The 16,612-nt window shown below is 41.4% G+C and overlaps 1 protein-coding gene across 6 annotated transcripts in view; it reads left to right on the top strand.

The window, feature by feature from the left end:
* add3a (adducin 3 (gamma) a) overlaps positions 1 to 16,612 on the top strand; it is a 107,571-nt gene that overhangs the window by 57,528 nt on the left and 33,431 nt on the right. For 5 of the 6 annotated variants that reach the window (XM_040145569.1, XM_040145572.1, XM_040145574.1 and 2 more), the window contains one exon: positions 14,798 to 15,042. In XM_040145569.1, coding sequence (XP_040001503.1) covers positions 14,848 to 15,042 — 195 coding nt within the window. In that variant the 5' untranslated portion in view covers positions 14,798 to 14,847. Of the gene's footprint in view, positions 1 to 8,819; positions 9,226 to 14,797; positions 15,043 to 16,612 lie in introns of those variants that run through there. The other variant, XM_040145570.1, reaches the window with a different exon arrangement.

The raw sequence follows: 16,612 nt of genomic DNA, 5'->3' as shown, positions 1-16,612 counted from the left end.
TGACCTTGTCCTGGTGACATTATTGCAAAATATCAGTCAGTGATGCGATAAGTTGTACAAGTACAAGTGCTAAGCTAACCAGCAGCTGGCTAAAGCTTCATATTTAGCATATAGACACAAGAGTGGTATCAATCCTCTCATCTGACTCAACAAAGAAGTGAATAAGTGTATTTCTCAAAATGTTAAATTACTTCTTAAATACTTGTGGACATTCAAACAGAGTACAACAGTTATAAAGTTGCTGTTGATGAAGGGTACAATATTGTTGGTGTAGGCGGTAATTCTAGGCAATAATTCATCGTCATATCGACTTTCAGTAAGTTCTTATCTTGCTCTTATGGTCATATTGTTTTATAATAATAGAAAAATATTCCTATCAATATTACGATTTTCTCCCTAGCTTGTGATTGCTAAGTAAGAACCTTAATAGCCCCGAGGATCACAAATAAGTACACCCCTCACTGCTAAACGGTATTGGCCAATGCTGACTATTGCCTTGTCAGCACACACACAGACTTAGGACATGCATACACTCAGAGACATGCAAGCACACTCCATGTTTGAGGGTCACTTGCTTCTTTCAGGCTACACGCACAGCAGCTTTCAGTGCCAAAGATAAAAGTGGGCAATCTCCTCTCTTCTTGGCTTTGATTCAGGGGAATTGGCCTTTGGGATGTGAAGCTACAAAGCACTTTTTTGTCTCCTGAATTTTTGTGTGAGTCGCAGTACTTGGGCTTTCATGTCCCTGCTTCATTGAATAGTCATGCAGCTGACTTCCAAGTGTGGAACTTGCAATAGACTTGGTTCTCATTAGCTTAAAAAATGTAACATCTGCTTTAAACTTCTAAGGTGAGATTGAATTACTGCCAACTGTACCACGCTCATTTACAGTTTTAGCTCTTGCCCCAAGGTATGTCTGGCCATTTTGGGCTAAAACCTGACAGGAAATTTCATTTGACATTTTGTCATGTTAAATTTGGTCCCAGTGGCTCCTTCAAAATCTGACCACTTCAGGCCAACCTGGACTAGAGAAAATGTTGACCTTTGAAGTGCTACCTCTAGAAATATTCCTCTTTCTTAACCTATTTTCTCCTTCCCTTTTTAATACTAATTTTACATTTTTATAAAGTAAAATAAACTCATTATTGAAACAAGCGGCAACATGAATAACTGAACATAAACATATAAAAACCTGTATTTACAACCAGAAGAAGTGATAGAACTGGAAACCTCTGTCCACCTGTTGTGTTTTTTATTCTGTTGTCAACAGGGAGTGGAAAATGTGTGTGCTTGTATGAGGTTATTTGATATGCTGTGATTGCTATGGGAGACCGCAATGCACAGGTATGGGAGACTCTGTTTAGAATGGGTGTAGGGCCTCCACATGCTATATACAGCACAGATAAAGGCATTAGAGTGCAACTGAATAAACTTGTACTTAAGAATGGGCTTTGTCAACAAACCTCAACAACACAAAGCAAATGGATATCCACACTTCAAAAATATTCCAAGAGATATTTAATGTTTTACTTTCAGAGCAAGCCCCCACCTGTTCTTTTTTCAGTTCTGCTGAGACACTGAAATGTAATGCAACATTGTTTACTGGAAGCTTAGTTTTGCCCAAGCATTCACTGAATTCCTCCACTGTCCAGTTTTGACAGGAAACAAAGTAACTCAATTATGCCCTCATAAGAATTTAAACAAAAGCTTGTCTCTGTCCATTTAGTGACCTTCTTTTAACAAGAAAGATAAAAAACGACAAGCTTTATTGGTTACTTGAGGAAATGTGTAAGCAGTGCTACTCCCACAAACCTACATTACTTAAAATGTCACAAGTAGTTAAGTAACATGTCAAATGATGTTCATGGCTGGTTGGCCTGATGGGTTGAGAGAGAAAGTAAGAGTCAGCTCAAAATGTCACATGTACACTGTGTGCAAAACAGTGTGCAGGGTGGTGTGTCACCCTGCACACTGTGCCAGTGCTTCTATCCTTGTGAAAAACCTGTTAAATTTTGTAATCAAACCTAAAATATGAGGGTCAGGCTCCAAAATGAAATTGAATCAAGTGACAGATGAAAATTGAAAGAGTGTCAGTTGAAAATTTCCAAATTGCCAGTTCCTAGGTGTCAACACGTGTGATCACGACAAGAAAGAAATTAATGGTCCATTATTATTATTAGCTGTTTCGTCTTTGTCTTAGTTTTAACTATGAACGCTCGGCAGGTGAGTCATAGTTAATTTTGGATCCTAAATTAGCAACTTTCCTGTTTTTGTTCTAGAATTTGCTACTGACAAATACTGTATTTCCTAAGCGATCTGTAACCGAAGTGCTTTTCAGCCGTTGTTCAACTTGACCTGGAATAGCACATTTGACCCAGGGGATGACTGGGTGGGGACTTCCCATTGTCGTTACCAAGCCTCGTTTCATCTGCATCAAGGGGAGGAAACGGAGTAATGACAACGACTCCTTATACAATAGACACACACACAGACGCACACACAAGGACACAAGGACACAAGGGCCCTGCTACCTTGCTCGCCTTCTGTTATCTCTCTACCCGAACCTTGAGGCAGAAGCAGACTTCCCTGGTTGCACTTGAGTGCATCCCTATAATGGTCTGTGTATATGCGTGAGTGGGTGCATGTGTGTGTGTGCGTGTGTTTTTCTTCTCCTTGCTAAGTAAAACAGCTGCTCAGACAGTGACAGCATTGTACCCAGTGAGCACACCAGGAAGTGAATCTGAACACTTATCAGTGCTTTAAACATTAGCTGCTCTCTAAATGCCTCTTTACCTCTCACACATGGATTAGTGGCTACTTACGATCCGTCCCATACAAGCGTAAAATGGGCTTTTAAGAGCCAGATAAACAGTGGAGTGACAGCTTTACAGTGAGGGGGTGTGCACCTCCCTGTGGGTTTTCATCTGTACATCAGGTGACGTGATACTTTTTTCAACCCTGCCGGGTTAAAAAATGATGAGGGTCTAAGCTTGCTGCACTGCAACACCCACTGCCATGACAAATCACAAAGGCCGATGACAAGAACACAAAGAACCTGTTAACCTGGTTGTTTGCTTACCTGTATTGCTCAGATATTCATTAACATAAAAAACACAGGTTTTTCTTCCACCTGCTGTCGTTGCACTTGGTTGCTTATCACGAGATTCATTGTATTCTGCTGTTGAACCCATGTAAGACACTCGAGATAAGAAGGTCTGCTGAATGCTAGTAAAACTATAGTTTACAAGGCACCAGGAGATTGCGAACTTCTCTAATACTGAACAATTGTTCGGCCTGCACCTAATTATATCAGTTTACACACATACATGTAACGTGAATGTACGCACCTATAAACCTGTTACACTGCCTGTGTAGGCAGCTGGATTGATTAAAATAGGAGCGTATCGGTTCGGTCAGACATGTGAGACAGACAGCTGAAATATGTGGCTGAAAGGCTTTCAGTGCAGACATGCTCTTATAGTCAGTCATGTCTTTATTGGATTGATAGTAATGGGTAAAAATAAACATTGCCTAACGATTGAAATAGCAGATTTTGCACCAAAAAGAATGGTTGTGCTAAATCTCTCCTGCAGGTTGATTCATGAAGCAAACATAATGTTACTGACAAGCTGATACCAAGAGTTATTTTTCGAGGCCATCCTGTGGCTTTATACTGTTCTCCAGGGATCAACTTGGCCTCCGTGGTATGTTGGGAAAAAGGTGTTTGAAGTAAAATAGTCAAAACAAGCTTTGTGAAAATAAAAATACTTCTCTTATGTCAGTGGGGTTGCCTCACAACCATTAACTAAATGACTTGTATTTTCTTAAGAATTACCACATCTGTCAGTTTCCCACCGTGGGGTCCCCACACCAGTCGGTCATTTTTTTTTCTTGTTTCTGTTCTTGGGGAAAAGGCTCAATAATGAGCTCAAGTATATGTACATTCCTGAACATTTAGCAGCAGTGAACGTGCCCCCTCGCTCTTCTCCTGTTACTGCTCGCCGTTTGGTGGGAAACACTGACAGAATGCTGATAGCAGGGCTGTGGCAGTTAATGGATACCAGCATGCGGTTAGCCCAGCAGACGCTGAGGTCTTCCTCTCTGTTGTGTTTTGTTTTTATCCACAGCTTATCAGAGGGGTCTAGGAGGGGATGACTTCAACAGAAGTATGGGATTACTTAAGAGCACTGTGGTGGGCAGAGGACTCATTAATCATCAGACTTGATATCGGTAGAGTATCACATACGCATTGACCTGCCAGGGTTTTATTCTACGCTTGTCTGTAATGTGTCACATGAATCAACCAAAAGCAATAACAGTAATTTGGGTTTCCAGACGGTCATGATTACCTATTTTTAAGAGACAAGCCTGCTTGTTATCAACCAGTGAGAGATAACTGCTTGGACACCTTCCTGAGACTGTAGGCTAAAAAAAAAGATGCTGTTAAGTTGGTAACAAACTTCTATTCCACCCTTGACAGTTCTGTAAACTCACAGGCTGAGAAGAGGAGGGTTTTGTAATTCCGGATGGAGTTCAAGATTCACACTCCAGATGTTGTATTTTACAGTGGTTTTTTAAATCAATCTGGACGGAGTGAAACAATTGGTCATTTGAATGCAGCACAGTCCATCCTACAACATGATGTCTTCATGCAAATACAACCTGTGTTTGGAGTCCGTTTAGAAGTGGCAGCATTCAGTATTGTGCTCTCTCTGTGTGTGTGTGTGTGTGTGTGTGTGTGTGTGTGTGTGTGTGTGTGTGTGTGTGTGTGTGTGTGTGTGTGTGTGTGTGTGTGTGTGTGCAGAGCTCTGTTTCCCTGAGTCAGGCCTGGCAGTGACAGCTAGGGGTGGTATGTGTGTGTGTGTGTGTGTGAGTTTGTAGATCGGAGTTTAGCATAAAGTGCTGAGATATGCATGGACATCCAGGAGGGGTAGGGGTGGTGGAGATGGAGGTGGAGGGAGATCAGTCTCTTTTCTATGCCAGTCTGTACTTGGCATATTCACTGCACTGCAGATGAGAATACTGTGTGCAGATACAGATACAGGGCGGGGCAATGCAAAAAAAAAAAAAATATTGTACCAACTGCAAGGAATAATTTCCTATCAATACGTAACTGAACCTGACAAGATATGAAAAATCACACATTAAACAGGCAAATTAATGGTCATTTCACTGAACCCCATGATAAAGAACGAAAAATCATTTTTAAAAATCAAACATCGGCTGTTTTTGCCAGATGTGATTTTCTGAGATTTCCAAAATAATTTTTATATTTTATCATAAATTTTAACGACAGATTGGTGTTTTATTCTAACAGAAACAACTTCACCGTATTCCAATACAATGACTGCATTAGAAGAATTTAAAGAAAATAATTTTTCAAGAATTGCTCGACCCTTTGCAAGAATGAAAAGTAGTCCGACACATACAGAAAGGATTGTAGCATTTAAAAATAGCTGTGTGTTACCTGTTACTTGTTAAGTACTGATAATGTCATTACCGGCAGTGTAAATGTCTAATACCATTGTTGAGGTGTGCATCATATTATGTATTGATGCACGAGGATGTGCCATGTTTACCCGTCAGATTTTGATTGTAGTCAATCGATAATGCAGAGGATTTTCCTTTATCAGCTCATCTTCACCATGATTGGAGAAACTAATCAGTGAGATCTGCTCTGTCAGCATTTGGTTGTGTATTTCTCCTTCACAGTTTCGCTTTTCCTGCCTGCAGTCCCTGCGTGTCTATTGCACTGGGAGAATAATGTTCTCTTTAAGACAATGTTGCCGAAGATGATTCTCAATCTGAAATAAACAGGCTCCTCGAGCTACTTCATACACAGAGGGGTGTGTTCTGTGAGCATTGCTTATAATGTAATTTCATAGACCAGCAGTGCAAGTATTTCCCCTTATTGAATAGGACATAGTTTTTGGGGAAAGACAGTAAGTCATGTGGCGACAGCGGGATGATAGCTCTTGTTTGTTGGTACAAACCAGCTGCAGCCCCGCGAGCAATCACTCTGCTAATTTACTCCACATGCATGTGATGCCATTTAGAAGAATCAGCCTGTTTTACATTCCGCTGATGCCGAAGCCTGGTGGAGACATCGAACAGAAGCAATAAAATATAATGAATTCAGTAACTTTTTAGAACCTTTATAGAGATATTATCATCAGAGGTTAAAGCCATTATACCACAAATATCTGGTAAAAGTATGTTTATTACAATGAACTCAATTAGAGGAACAGCTTCAAGATGTTCAAATCATGAAAACCTTTTGTAATTTCTTTACTATTACAGCTGTCACCTGTGGTTTTCAACTCAACAGTATTTAGCTCAGAAGCTTGCTTTGTTGCACAGGTTCACCTCTGAGGTGTTAACTGCCACCTGCTTCAAGCAGTAAATCACAGAGTCCCTCTCATTTTAACTGTTGGCTCAGAGAGACATACCACACACACCTAAACACTAACGGTCATCCCGTGTGTGGGGCATTCATCTTGACTAAGTCATTCTCCCATCCACATTATTAATTCATCCTCATAACATACATTTGGCACATTTATTTTCACTTCTTGCCTGAACACATCAACCCGAGCAAGCACAAAACGTCCACCACTTTGTGTTTTTGTATGTCAAAAATCAGACTTTAACAGCTGTAGAAGCTTCAGGAAAGAAATTCAGATTCACATTTCAGCACCAATGCAGGGTTACGTATAAAGTTTCATTTTGGCAGATTTTCAACTTCCGTGAAGATAATAAGATGGGTTTGGCTTGGCGCCTGTTGCCGCAGTGTTGTTACAGTTTCTCTTGCAGGAGCCTAAATAAAAACTCCGTTATCTAAGCAATCAAGGGATGGCAGTCAACATGTATGACCTTGTTACCCAGTAGCTCTCAGCCAAAATCCTCTAGCACTAAAACCTACAGATCTTCTGACCTAAATTGGAAGCTATATTTTATGATAGAGTTTCATTCCAAAGTGAGATTGTGACATACTTTTACAAGACAGTTCACAGTTAAAAATTAACCTTAATAAGAGAGACAGTTGGTCACATACCAGCACCCATCGTTGCACTAAGCCAGGGAAGAGAGCACCTTTATTTTAGACATTTAGGTGTTTTATTTCAATTACTTCAATTAAAGTAGTACCTGTAGTTGGCTTTAAACTTAAATGCATCACACCTGTAAGTAAAAGTACTTTCCTGGCATTAAATTTAGTGTATTATGAATGAGTAAGGAGTAGTATGTGAATGAGATCCACATGTAAATTTGCAGAACAGTCGAGTTGTAGGATAAACAACTGATAATCAAACAGCATGACTCATGATATCTTGCTGGCTGCCTGGTTTGTTTGTTTTTCTTCTACATGTGTGACCTGTGTATTTAACCACATCCAAGTATTACAAGAGAAAATGTGTGTTACAGTAATGTTTTTCTTTGGTGGTTCTTTGGTCTGCGGCTCTGATTCTGCTTCTACTAGTTTGGACTGTGGACTTTGTTTTGCGGTTGGTGGATCAACAGGTAGAGGAACTTCCCTGTCCTCAAAGACCAAGGTTGTCTGTTTTTTTCCTCCTACAATCAAATACCAGTCAGTTTTCACCAAAATCATAGTAATTGCTTTGAGGCCAGTGGGAAATCCAAAAATTAACCTTAAAAGAGCTGAACTTGTCTTGGATTTGCTCTGTAATCAGTTGGACTGGGCAATAATTCACTGTCATAGTTTACTGACTAATGGTCATCATCATTAATCTGTCTGCGACGGCTGACCAGCAAAGAGTAAAGTAAGCAAAAAAGCAACAGACAAAACACCATCTGACCTGTATGAAAAAATGGCATTGGATCATTTCATTCACCTATTTGTTACATGTGTCAGGAAAAAGTGAGCAAAAAGAATGAAGAAACACATGCTTTGATTTTTGGGAGCATCACTCACATCAAGCAAGATATAAGTTTGTCAGTAGTAGTTGTAGTAGTAGCTCGGGTGAGACACAATCAGTTGTAACATAACAACAGCAAAACGGATGAGAGAAAAGAGGTCAGGTTTAAAATGGAGTTTTGCTTCAGGCAAGACACTGATTTGTAAACAGCTTTAATGTGGGTGACCCTGACCTCTGCCCTGGGATGTGGCCTGGGACCATTGAATTGTGACGTTTCCATTTTAAAATCGCTTTGAGAGTGTCCTCTGACTTTTAAGGCATTTGGTATTTCAGCTCACCACAGAGCCAGGTTACCTTGATTCTGAGGGGCCGAAGTGGCAGTGCAGGCCATGCACTTTGTGCAGCAGCAGGTTGGCGTGGCTGCAGTTACACCGCTGCCAGCCAAACTCGAAAACAGTGACCTTTAGTACAGTCGCCCAGAGGGGGTGGCGTGGTAGCGGGGGGTGTGAATGACAGACATAAAGAGAGAGAAGGAGAGAGAGGATTGTGGAATGTGGGAGAGAGACCAGAATGTGAATGGATCAAAGAAAAAAGAAAGAGACAAAAAAAAAGACTAAACTAGACAGACAGAGAGAGAGAGTGAGCAGGCAGGGAGGAGGAGGGGTGATTAGTGTGTGTGAGCCTGAGCTGTGATTGGTCTAGCAGTCTGTATGTATGTGTTTGCCTGAATCTGTGTGTGTGTGTGTGTGTGTGTGTGTGTGTGTGTGTGTGTGTGTGTGTGTGTGTGTGTGTGTGTGTGTGTGTGTGTGTGTGTGTGTGTGTGTGTGTGTGTGTGTGTGTGTGTTTGCTCTTCTAGCCAGTGGGCGGGGGATTAAGCCTGCATCACGTGGTCCCTTTAGCTTCTTTTCCACACAAACACACATGCTCATTCGCTGACGGCAAAGCAGACACACACACAGACACACATATATCCTCTCACATATACACTCACGGCTGTTGATACTTCTCTCACTGATGAACACCGGGGCAGCCGAGGAGCAGAGCCTGCAGGAATCTGGGAGACTCTGCACTTTGCTGGCAGCTCAATCAAAGAGCATCTATATGCAAAATCTGGGCAGACAAGTGGTTCGACTGGTTCTCTGATCGCTGCCTGGCTCTCACTTTCTGTCTTTCACATCCCGCTTTTTCTCTCTGCCTCTCTCGTCTCTCCCGGTTTCTCTCCGGGACTCAGTGTTGGAATTCTGAGCGCAGACGGCGAGCAACAGAGAAAAATAGAGACATGTGTTATGCCTCAGACGCCTACTGCTACTGCTTGTTCTCTCCCATTCACTGACCAAGGACGAAACATAAGGTTGGTTGGGCTTGGTTTATTTGTTCATGCACTGGTTTCTTGCGTCATTACCTGGTTGGACATTTGGAATATTGTTCGGGAATTTGATTCCTCTGGTATATATATTTTTAGATATTCCAGATATTTTTTAGGACACCTAGTTCCATTCATTTCTATCATTAGGAACCCAGTTTGTCTTCTGTTTTTGTGTTACCACCAGATTACCATCCATAAAACTGTGTTGTAGTTTTAGGGGAATTCCATTTTAGTGTGGCTGCCCGGGCACTCACACATGCAAACACACACTCCTGCACTAGAAACACGCTTGGCAGTAACAGTGCAGTGAGTGTGAGCACCAGAGAAGATTAGCTCTGGCCATTATCTCTAATGTGTACAACACTAGTGGCTGTATGTAAAGGATGACAGAACTGAGTGTTTTATGGTCACTGCAGCAACAAAAATTAGTCTTCGGTATACTTTTCTTGAATAAATAAATAATGAATCTAGAAGGAATGGCAGCAAAAAGAATCCAAATAAGATTTTTGTGCGTTGCAACCTGCATGCACAAGAACCAACTGCTGCACTGACACAAGGTTGCACAATGAACAAACCCCAGAAACTACAATCAGATGCTTTCATCCGTCAGTCACAGACAAAACAGGGACTGCTAGCGCCTTGGTGGGCTCAGGAGAAGAGTCTTCCTCGTCTCTTAGTAAAGCCACTGGAGGATCTGTAAGCTGCTGAGCATTTGGCTCCAGTTTCACTGCTAGATCTGTCATGCAGTCGTGTTTAGACACGTACACACCTACTCCTCTGTTTGTGTGTGTATGTGTGCGCATGAGCTGCTGCCACAGGTTTTACGCTGCATGTCACAGTGTGCGGATTTTTGCGTGTGTGCTCTCCCTGCCATTTACAATGTGCGTGGATATAATTAGCCCACGTACAGATTCCTTCCTGGTATTGTTGCCGTTGGGGTTGAAACACAACCCTAAGGGCCGTTTGTCTATTTTTAGGGGTGGCAGCTCGTAGGGACTCAAGCAGCCACGCTTTGAAGCTTCCCCTGGGCAAGATAAAGATATGAGGTGTGAGTGAGTGGGTGGGTGGTGTTGATGGGTGTTTTAACAATCATGTTTGTGTTTACTGCCTTTAATATTAATCAGCAACATTGTGACTATTCTTTTTTCTTGTTTGTTTTATCGTTCTACTAAGTCTGCATATGCCAGACATCTTGTATGCATTTTTAAGGACAGAAAATAAAAGGTGAAAAGAGAGATAAAGTAAGAGAGAGAATAATGGACAGAGAGAGAGAGAGATGGATGGAGAGAGATGTAGCAAACCAGCGAGACAGGACCAGACAGAGATGCAGTAAAAGATACATGAGTAGACAGTAGTAGGTTTTCCAGATAAGCCGGCTGTCATCAGATGAAGATGGAGAGCTGTGTGTTGTCTCAGCCACTGGCTTTTATCCAGCTCCAAAAGTCAGAGGACTGCTGAGGCATTATGGGTGAGCACTCTGTCTTAGAGATATACTGTAAGCTCCCATAATGGAGGTAAAAGGGGAAAACTAATTTTATCGAAGGGAAACAAAAAAGACTGGAATTCATCAGTGTTGCCTCGCCGATGTGTCACTGGATTTTTAATTAATTTATTATGCCATTTGTGCCCTGACTCATATTACATATCTGTACACTGCAGCATGTAAACAGTTTCAGCTTAGCTTTGTTACGTTAGTAGATAATTGCAAGAACTTGTGAGTACAGAATTATATCTTTAAAAAGAAGCTTTTTTTGTAGAATAAAGAGCTAAGATGATTAGGAGAGTCATCAATTAGTTGATTGACAAAAAATTAAATCAGCAACTATTTTAATTATCGATTTTCACTTTTCAGTAAAAAATCCAAAATATTTTCTAATATTTTCTAGCTTCTTAATTGTGAGCATTTGCTGAAAGTCTTGACAGTCTTTAGGTTTTGGACTGTTGGTTAGTATATTGAAGACTTCACATAGGGCTTTAGAAATTGGAATCAGCTTTTTTAAAAATGATTTTCCGATACATTATGGACCAAATAAGTAATTATAAATTACTTGATTAATCGATTATGTGAGAAAATAATTGCCTAATTAACCAATAGTGAAAATAATCTTTAGTTGCAGCCCTAGTAGAATGTAGTTTTGTCTAAACTCATACAATTTATTGATTTATTAATTTTTTTGTCCATTTTTGTATAAAATGTTAAAGAATCCTTTAGAGTATTTCCTAAATCTCATGCAATAACAGTCTATTGTTGCCTGGAGCTGGAGGCCAGGCTAGATGGAGGGTAAGTGTCCGTGACTCACACTATTCATCAGTAACTCTTAGTAACCAAAAACACGTTAAGCAGTCTTTGGTTTATAGCAGTGACTGGTTTTATGGCACTCTTTAAATAACTGTTTATAGATGAGAAAGTTTTCATGGACCGCTTCCCCACAGATGAAGACATCTTATGTCGGCAGAGCTACTGAACATGGGTGAGAGGGAGGTTGAGAGGGAGGGAGAGAGGGAGAGGGGGGGGGGTGTCATTAAAGGTCAAGGGGTGAGAGGTTGCGGTCACCTTGCCTTGGGCTGCGATCGCAGTCTAGCGCCCCTCAGTAAACACAGCCTGCTACAGACTAATGGAGCTTGAAACAATTACAATACAGCACTGTCCTCTAATGCCATATCTTTAAAGGGCAGTTGTGTCTCGAATATCCAGTCGATCGCTGAACTCAGTCTAAACTTCTGGCATTGTTGTGGAATTTGAATGTGTCCCATTCACGAATCACAAGTGAGCATCTGCGATGAGGCGTGAAATTTGTATTGTAAACACTGATGCTGTAATTCAAGGATCAGATTTCATTCTTACTCAGATTAATTGTGCGCTCTCTCACATTCGCACACACACACAACCACCACCATAGTTCCCCCCTCACCCTCCCAAACCTCCCAACTGTCGACCTCTCTGGATGTGGCCACACCAAGAGGGTTCGGGAGGGGGACAATGATCTATTGACAGAGACAGAGGGAGGTGGGGAGGGGGGCGCTCATGCTGGGGACTGCTGGAGTTGTGTGTCTTGTGACAGAGCAGGGATGGGATGGTGCACTGAGAGGCAGTGTTTAGAGCTTCGTGGGGGGTGTGGAACTTCATTTTGGTGAGGCTACAGCTGTTGCATTTGGCGAAGCATTTAGCAAATTTCGGGCATGAGCTTCAGCTGTCATTCACTCCTTCTTGGATGTATTTTCGATTTTATACGCTACATTTCATTTACTTTTAAAGATTTGGCACTGGATCATCTTTAAGTATGTGCAGCAAGAGCTCTGCACTCGTTTATTTACTTATTCTTCCTTTGGTTTAACAGTGTATCACAATATTACTCCCCATGACTTTGGTTTATCCCTACCTGTTCTGTGTACAACTACTCAGTAAGCAGAACAGTGCAGGCAAGAAGGAGGATGAATTCAATATCATGTTACATAACTCTGTGCTACCCAGCTGCCTCCAATTAAAGAGAATTTTTTTTTAAGGCAGCTGTTATTTGTTTCCATGGTAAAATCCCAGCTTTAGTAGGGGGATCGGGTAGAGAGTGAGAAGTTTCTTGTGATCCTATTGATTCTCTGGTCTGCAGATAACACCATATAGGAAAGGCTGGTTGTTTATAAATGGATAGTTTGTCATTTTAAAATATGTTTTACTGACGCAAAAATATTGCAACATTAGAGGTGTAAATTTGTTTTTTTTTTCCTACTGCTTACTAATTTTTATAACTCTCTTTCTCTGTCTTGCCCGATTTACAAAAACATAGAGATCCTCTGCGAAGAAGTGTTGGGACGGGGTAACCAGTTCAAATTCTCAGTGTCATAGTGAGTAAGCAGCAGTGGTAAATTTAAGCTCTGAATATTGGATAACTCCTCCTCTGTTGAGATATTTCACTGGAGAACATTAAATAAATTCCATCAGCTATACCCGTGTTTAAAATAACCCATAGAGGGAAGTCATGTTTAACTGGCAATTTGTAATTCAATTTGCTTGTTTAAACTGGTACAGTAGCAATACTCTAAATGTCAAGTCTTAACAAAGTGGTTTTATTCCATAGGAACAAGTGGAGAGAAAAACCCACTAAGAACGCCACATGCCAGGTCTCACATTCATCCACTTGGAAGGATTTCTTACCAAATCAACATTCCAACTCCCTGTTTCTCACCACACCAAGTTAACAGCAGAAAAGTTTAAAAGGGGAGAAGGAGTCAGTTCTGGCAGAATAACCCCTAAATTTTCGATCCGCCTGCTGTCAGATGACCACTGGGCTTTTGAAGGAGGGAAACAGCAGGGTCCCTTTCTTAAACTCTTTCTTGGTCTCTCTCTCATTCCTCTTCTCCTCAAGCCAAGACACCATCTGGTAGAGATCCCATAAGCCCCGCCTCTCCCTAATACAACATCAGCTTATGGTCTGCTACTACAACTGCAGCTTTGCTGCAAGGGATCCTGGAAGATGCAGTTTTATATGTTCTGTCTTTCTCCTCTCTACCTACCAAATAATTTTGGGTGTCTTTGCATGGTCTTTGGTCAGTTAAAGATCCATGATTCTTTTTAAGGAATTTGTGTGCAGGAAAGATGGGGCATTTTGGTCATTAACTACTGCACTTTAATGACAAGAAAATCTCTTTTTCTAGTTGGTATTGCATTGTGCTTTGGTGTCAGATTCCTCTAAAATGTATTTTGCTTCACAAAGTCAACTCTTTCACAAACTACTCAAGTTTATTTCCTTCAGCTTTTATTGGCCGTGTTCCTTGGCATGACACCAAGGCGTTTAGAGGGTCAGTCACACTTGTTGATTTTACTGTAACAATTCCTGTATCCTGAAAAGCTTTGGATGTTGTGCCAGCTGACCTGAAAATGAACAGTGGGAGTAAACTGCCTCACCAGTCAAGGACTGGATGTTAAGAACACAACTGCTCCACTCCTTCTCATACGCTTTGTTTGGCAGTATGTCATTATGACCTGGCTAATGCCTGTGTGCAGTTCTGTCCATATGAGTATCTACAGTGTGACACAATAAATGTATTGAAGAAAACTCTGCTGCCAGGACAGTTCAGAAGCCTGTTATATACATCAAACCAAAGAGCAGCACCTCTCCTATGTCCACTAATAACACGAACGTCCTTTTCCTGTTTGACAAAAACACACTGTGACTGTGTGTATGTCATCTGCTGATGATGGACAATTCATTATCTTATTTTTCAGTAAATTGGATTGGCATATGCCAGACATTTTCCATTAGTTTTGACAGCGATATATTACTTTTTGCTTACTCTGTTGAGTAACTACTAAAATCTGTTTTGCATCTTGATAACTGCTTTATTTGCATACCACATTGTTGTAAGGGCTTTAGTTTGAATCCTGGTACATGCTGTTCTGTTCTTTCTCCCCCACTCCCTTTTTTGTGCCATGAAATATTGCAAAAAAATCTATGTGCATATGTTTTTTTTTATGGTAGATATTAAGCAATTCTCACTTGCCTTTCAAATTACATGATTTATATTCTAACATGTCTGCCCCCCTGGTTTTTCTTCTTTTCAGGTGAAAGTAAGAGCGGCAGCCATAGAGCGAGCGAGTGAAGTGAAGCAGGCATGAGTACGGACAGCCATCAGGGGGTGGTGACAACCCCCCCCCCATCTGGTGGAGGGACCAAGGAGCGCTACTTCGACCGGGTCAATGTCAATGATCCTGAATACATCAGGGCCAGGAACATGTCACCTGACCTCCGGCAGGACTTCAACGTTCTGGAGCAGAAGAAACGTGTCACACAGATACTACAGAGCCCTGTAAGTTAAATGGCAGGAGAAGGGAACATGTCCTATTCAGAGAATATTTATTTATAGTCATATACGGATTTGAAAACCAATTAAACAAGGCTGCATGACATTTTTTTTTTTTTTCTTTCCTTTTAATGAATTGGGCCATTGGATGTGTCACGAAATTTTAGGTTTCAAAGTTGGGGTGATGTATGGAATGACTTACTGAGGGGAAACCATCGAGAGGAGAACAAGACCTACAAATACTGGTTCATTACCTGCTGAAGTGGCTGTTGCAGAAGACAGTGTAATAGTTTTACAACTAAAGCCACCTGGGTCAGATGGGTCTTGTGTACATCTCTAGATGCGTATTCACTGTGCAGATGGTACAGAGATCTCTTAGGTGGGGAGAGTGCTTTTTCTTTAGTATTGTACATTAGACAGAGCTTAGACATTCCTGCAAGCGGGATCGGACAGATCGTGGAGGGTTCTCTCTGGAGCATGTTGATCAGAGACGAATTTTGGAAAGGGAAAGTTATAGGCTGCACGGTGGAACATTGGTTAGCAAGATCACAGCATGAAGGTCGTGGGTTTGATTCTTTAGGTGACCTGGCTACTTATCTATGGGTATAAACATGAGAGTGAATGTGTTGGTCTGTGTTTAATTTCCTTGGCGCTGTGATAGACCGGCATCCTGTCCAGGGTGTTCCCTTACTATTACTCCAGGCATGCTGGAATAGGCTTTAACTTCCCACAATTCTGAATGGGGGAAACAGTTTTATTAAATGGATGGATGGAGGGAAAACTACCTGTTAGTCTATCTTTTCCCAGGGGAAAAGGAGAATAATGCTTATTATTCACAATTATTAGAATCACAGCTTAGCTATCAAGATTTCAGAAGAGCCAACAGGGAACTTGCTGCAAGCAAAGAACTTTTCACCTCACTGACTAATAGTTTGGATAATCAGTTCCCATTTTCTCTTTCTGTCGGTTATTATTCCCCAATCAAGTGATTTCTAAATAAGCCACAGCAGTTGAGTGCATCACATGTGCTTCTGTGTTTGTGCTTCTGATAATGTTGTGACACTGGCCACAGAATCTCAGCAGTCAGCAGCCCGCTAACACCCTAATATAACCACCAGCTACCACACCCTCAGTCAGGCTTACTGCTGGAGCTCTCCAAGTGCCCTCCAGGCCAGCGGCTCTCATGCTGGGTTAAATTTTTGCTGAAGTAAACATCTTGGTGAGCACGGGGCAAATTTCAGTAAACCCCAGTTATGTTGTGGTTAGATTTTCTTTCCCTGGAAGTCTGAATTCTTGAGAAATTACTTGCCAAACTTGATAGAAGTTCTGGAGGTACAGTTAGATGTTTGAGCCCCTTTGGGACCACACATAATAATTAATTAGGCCCTTGAGTTACTGTAAAGGCAAATCACGGGGATATTGTGTCTTTGCTGTAGGTTTATTGTTGGCTGCAACCTGTGCCAGGATCTGAATGCAGTGCAATGATTGTGATCCTAACAAGGAGGAGTTCAAAGAGAGCACAAGCTAGGGCAGCACTCGAACATGAAACTATACGTGACAGTGTCAGACTTAAGAA

Source organism: Xiphias gladius, chromosome 15, assembly GCF_016859285.1.
Source record: "Xiphias gladius isolate SHS-SW01 ecotype Sanya breed wild chromosome 15, ASM1685928v1, whole genome shotgun sequence".
NCBI classification, from domain to species: domain Eukaryota; kingdom Metazoa; phylum Chordata; class Actinopteri; order Istiophoriformes; family Xiphiidae; genus Xiphias; species Xiphias gladius.
This window is presented reverse-complemented; position numbering and strand designations above follow the sequence as displayed.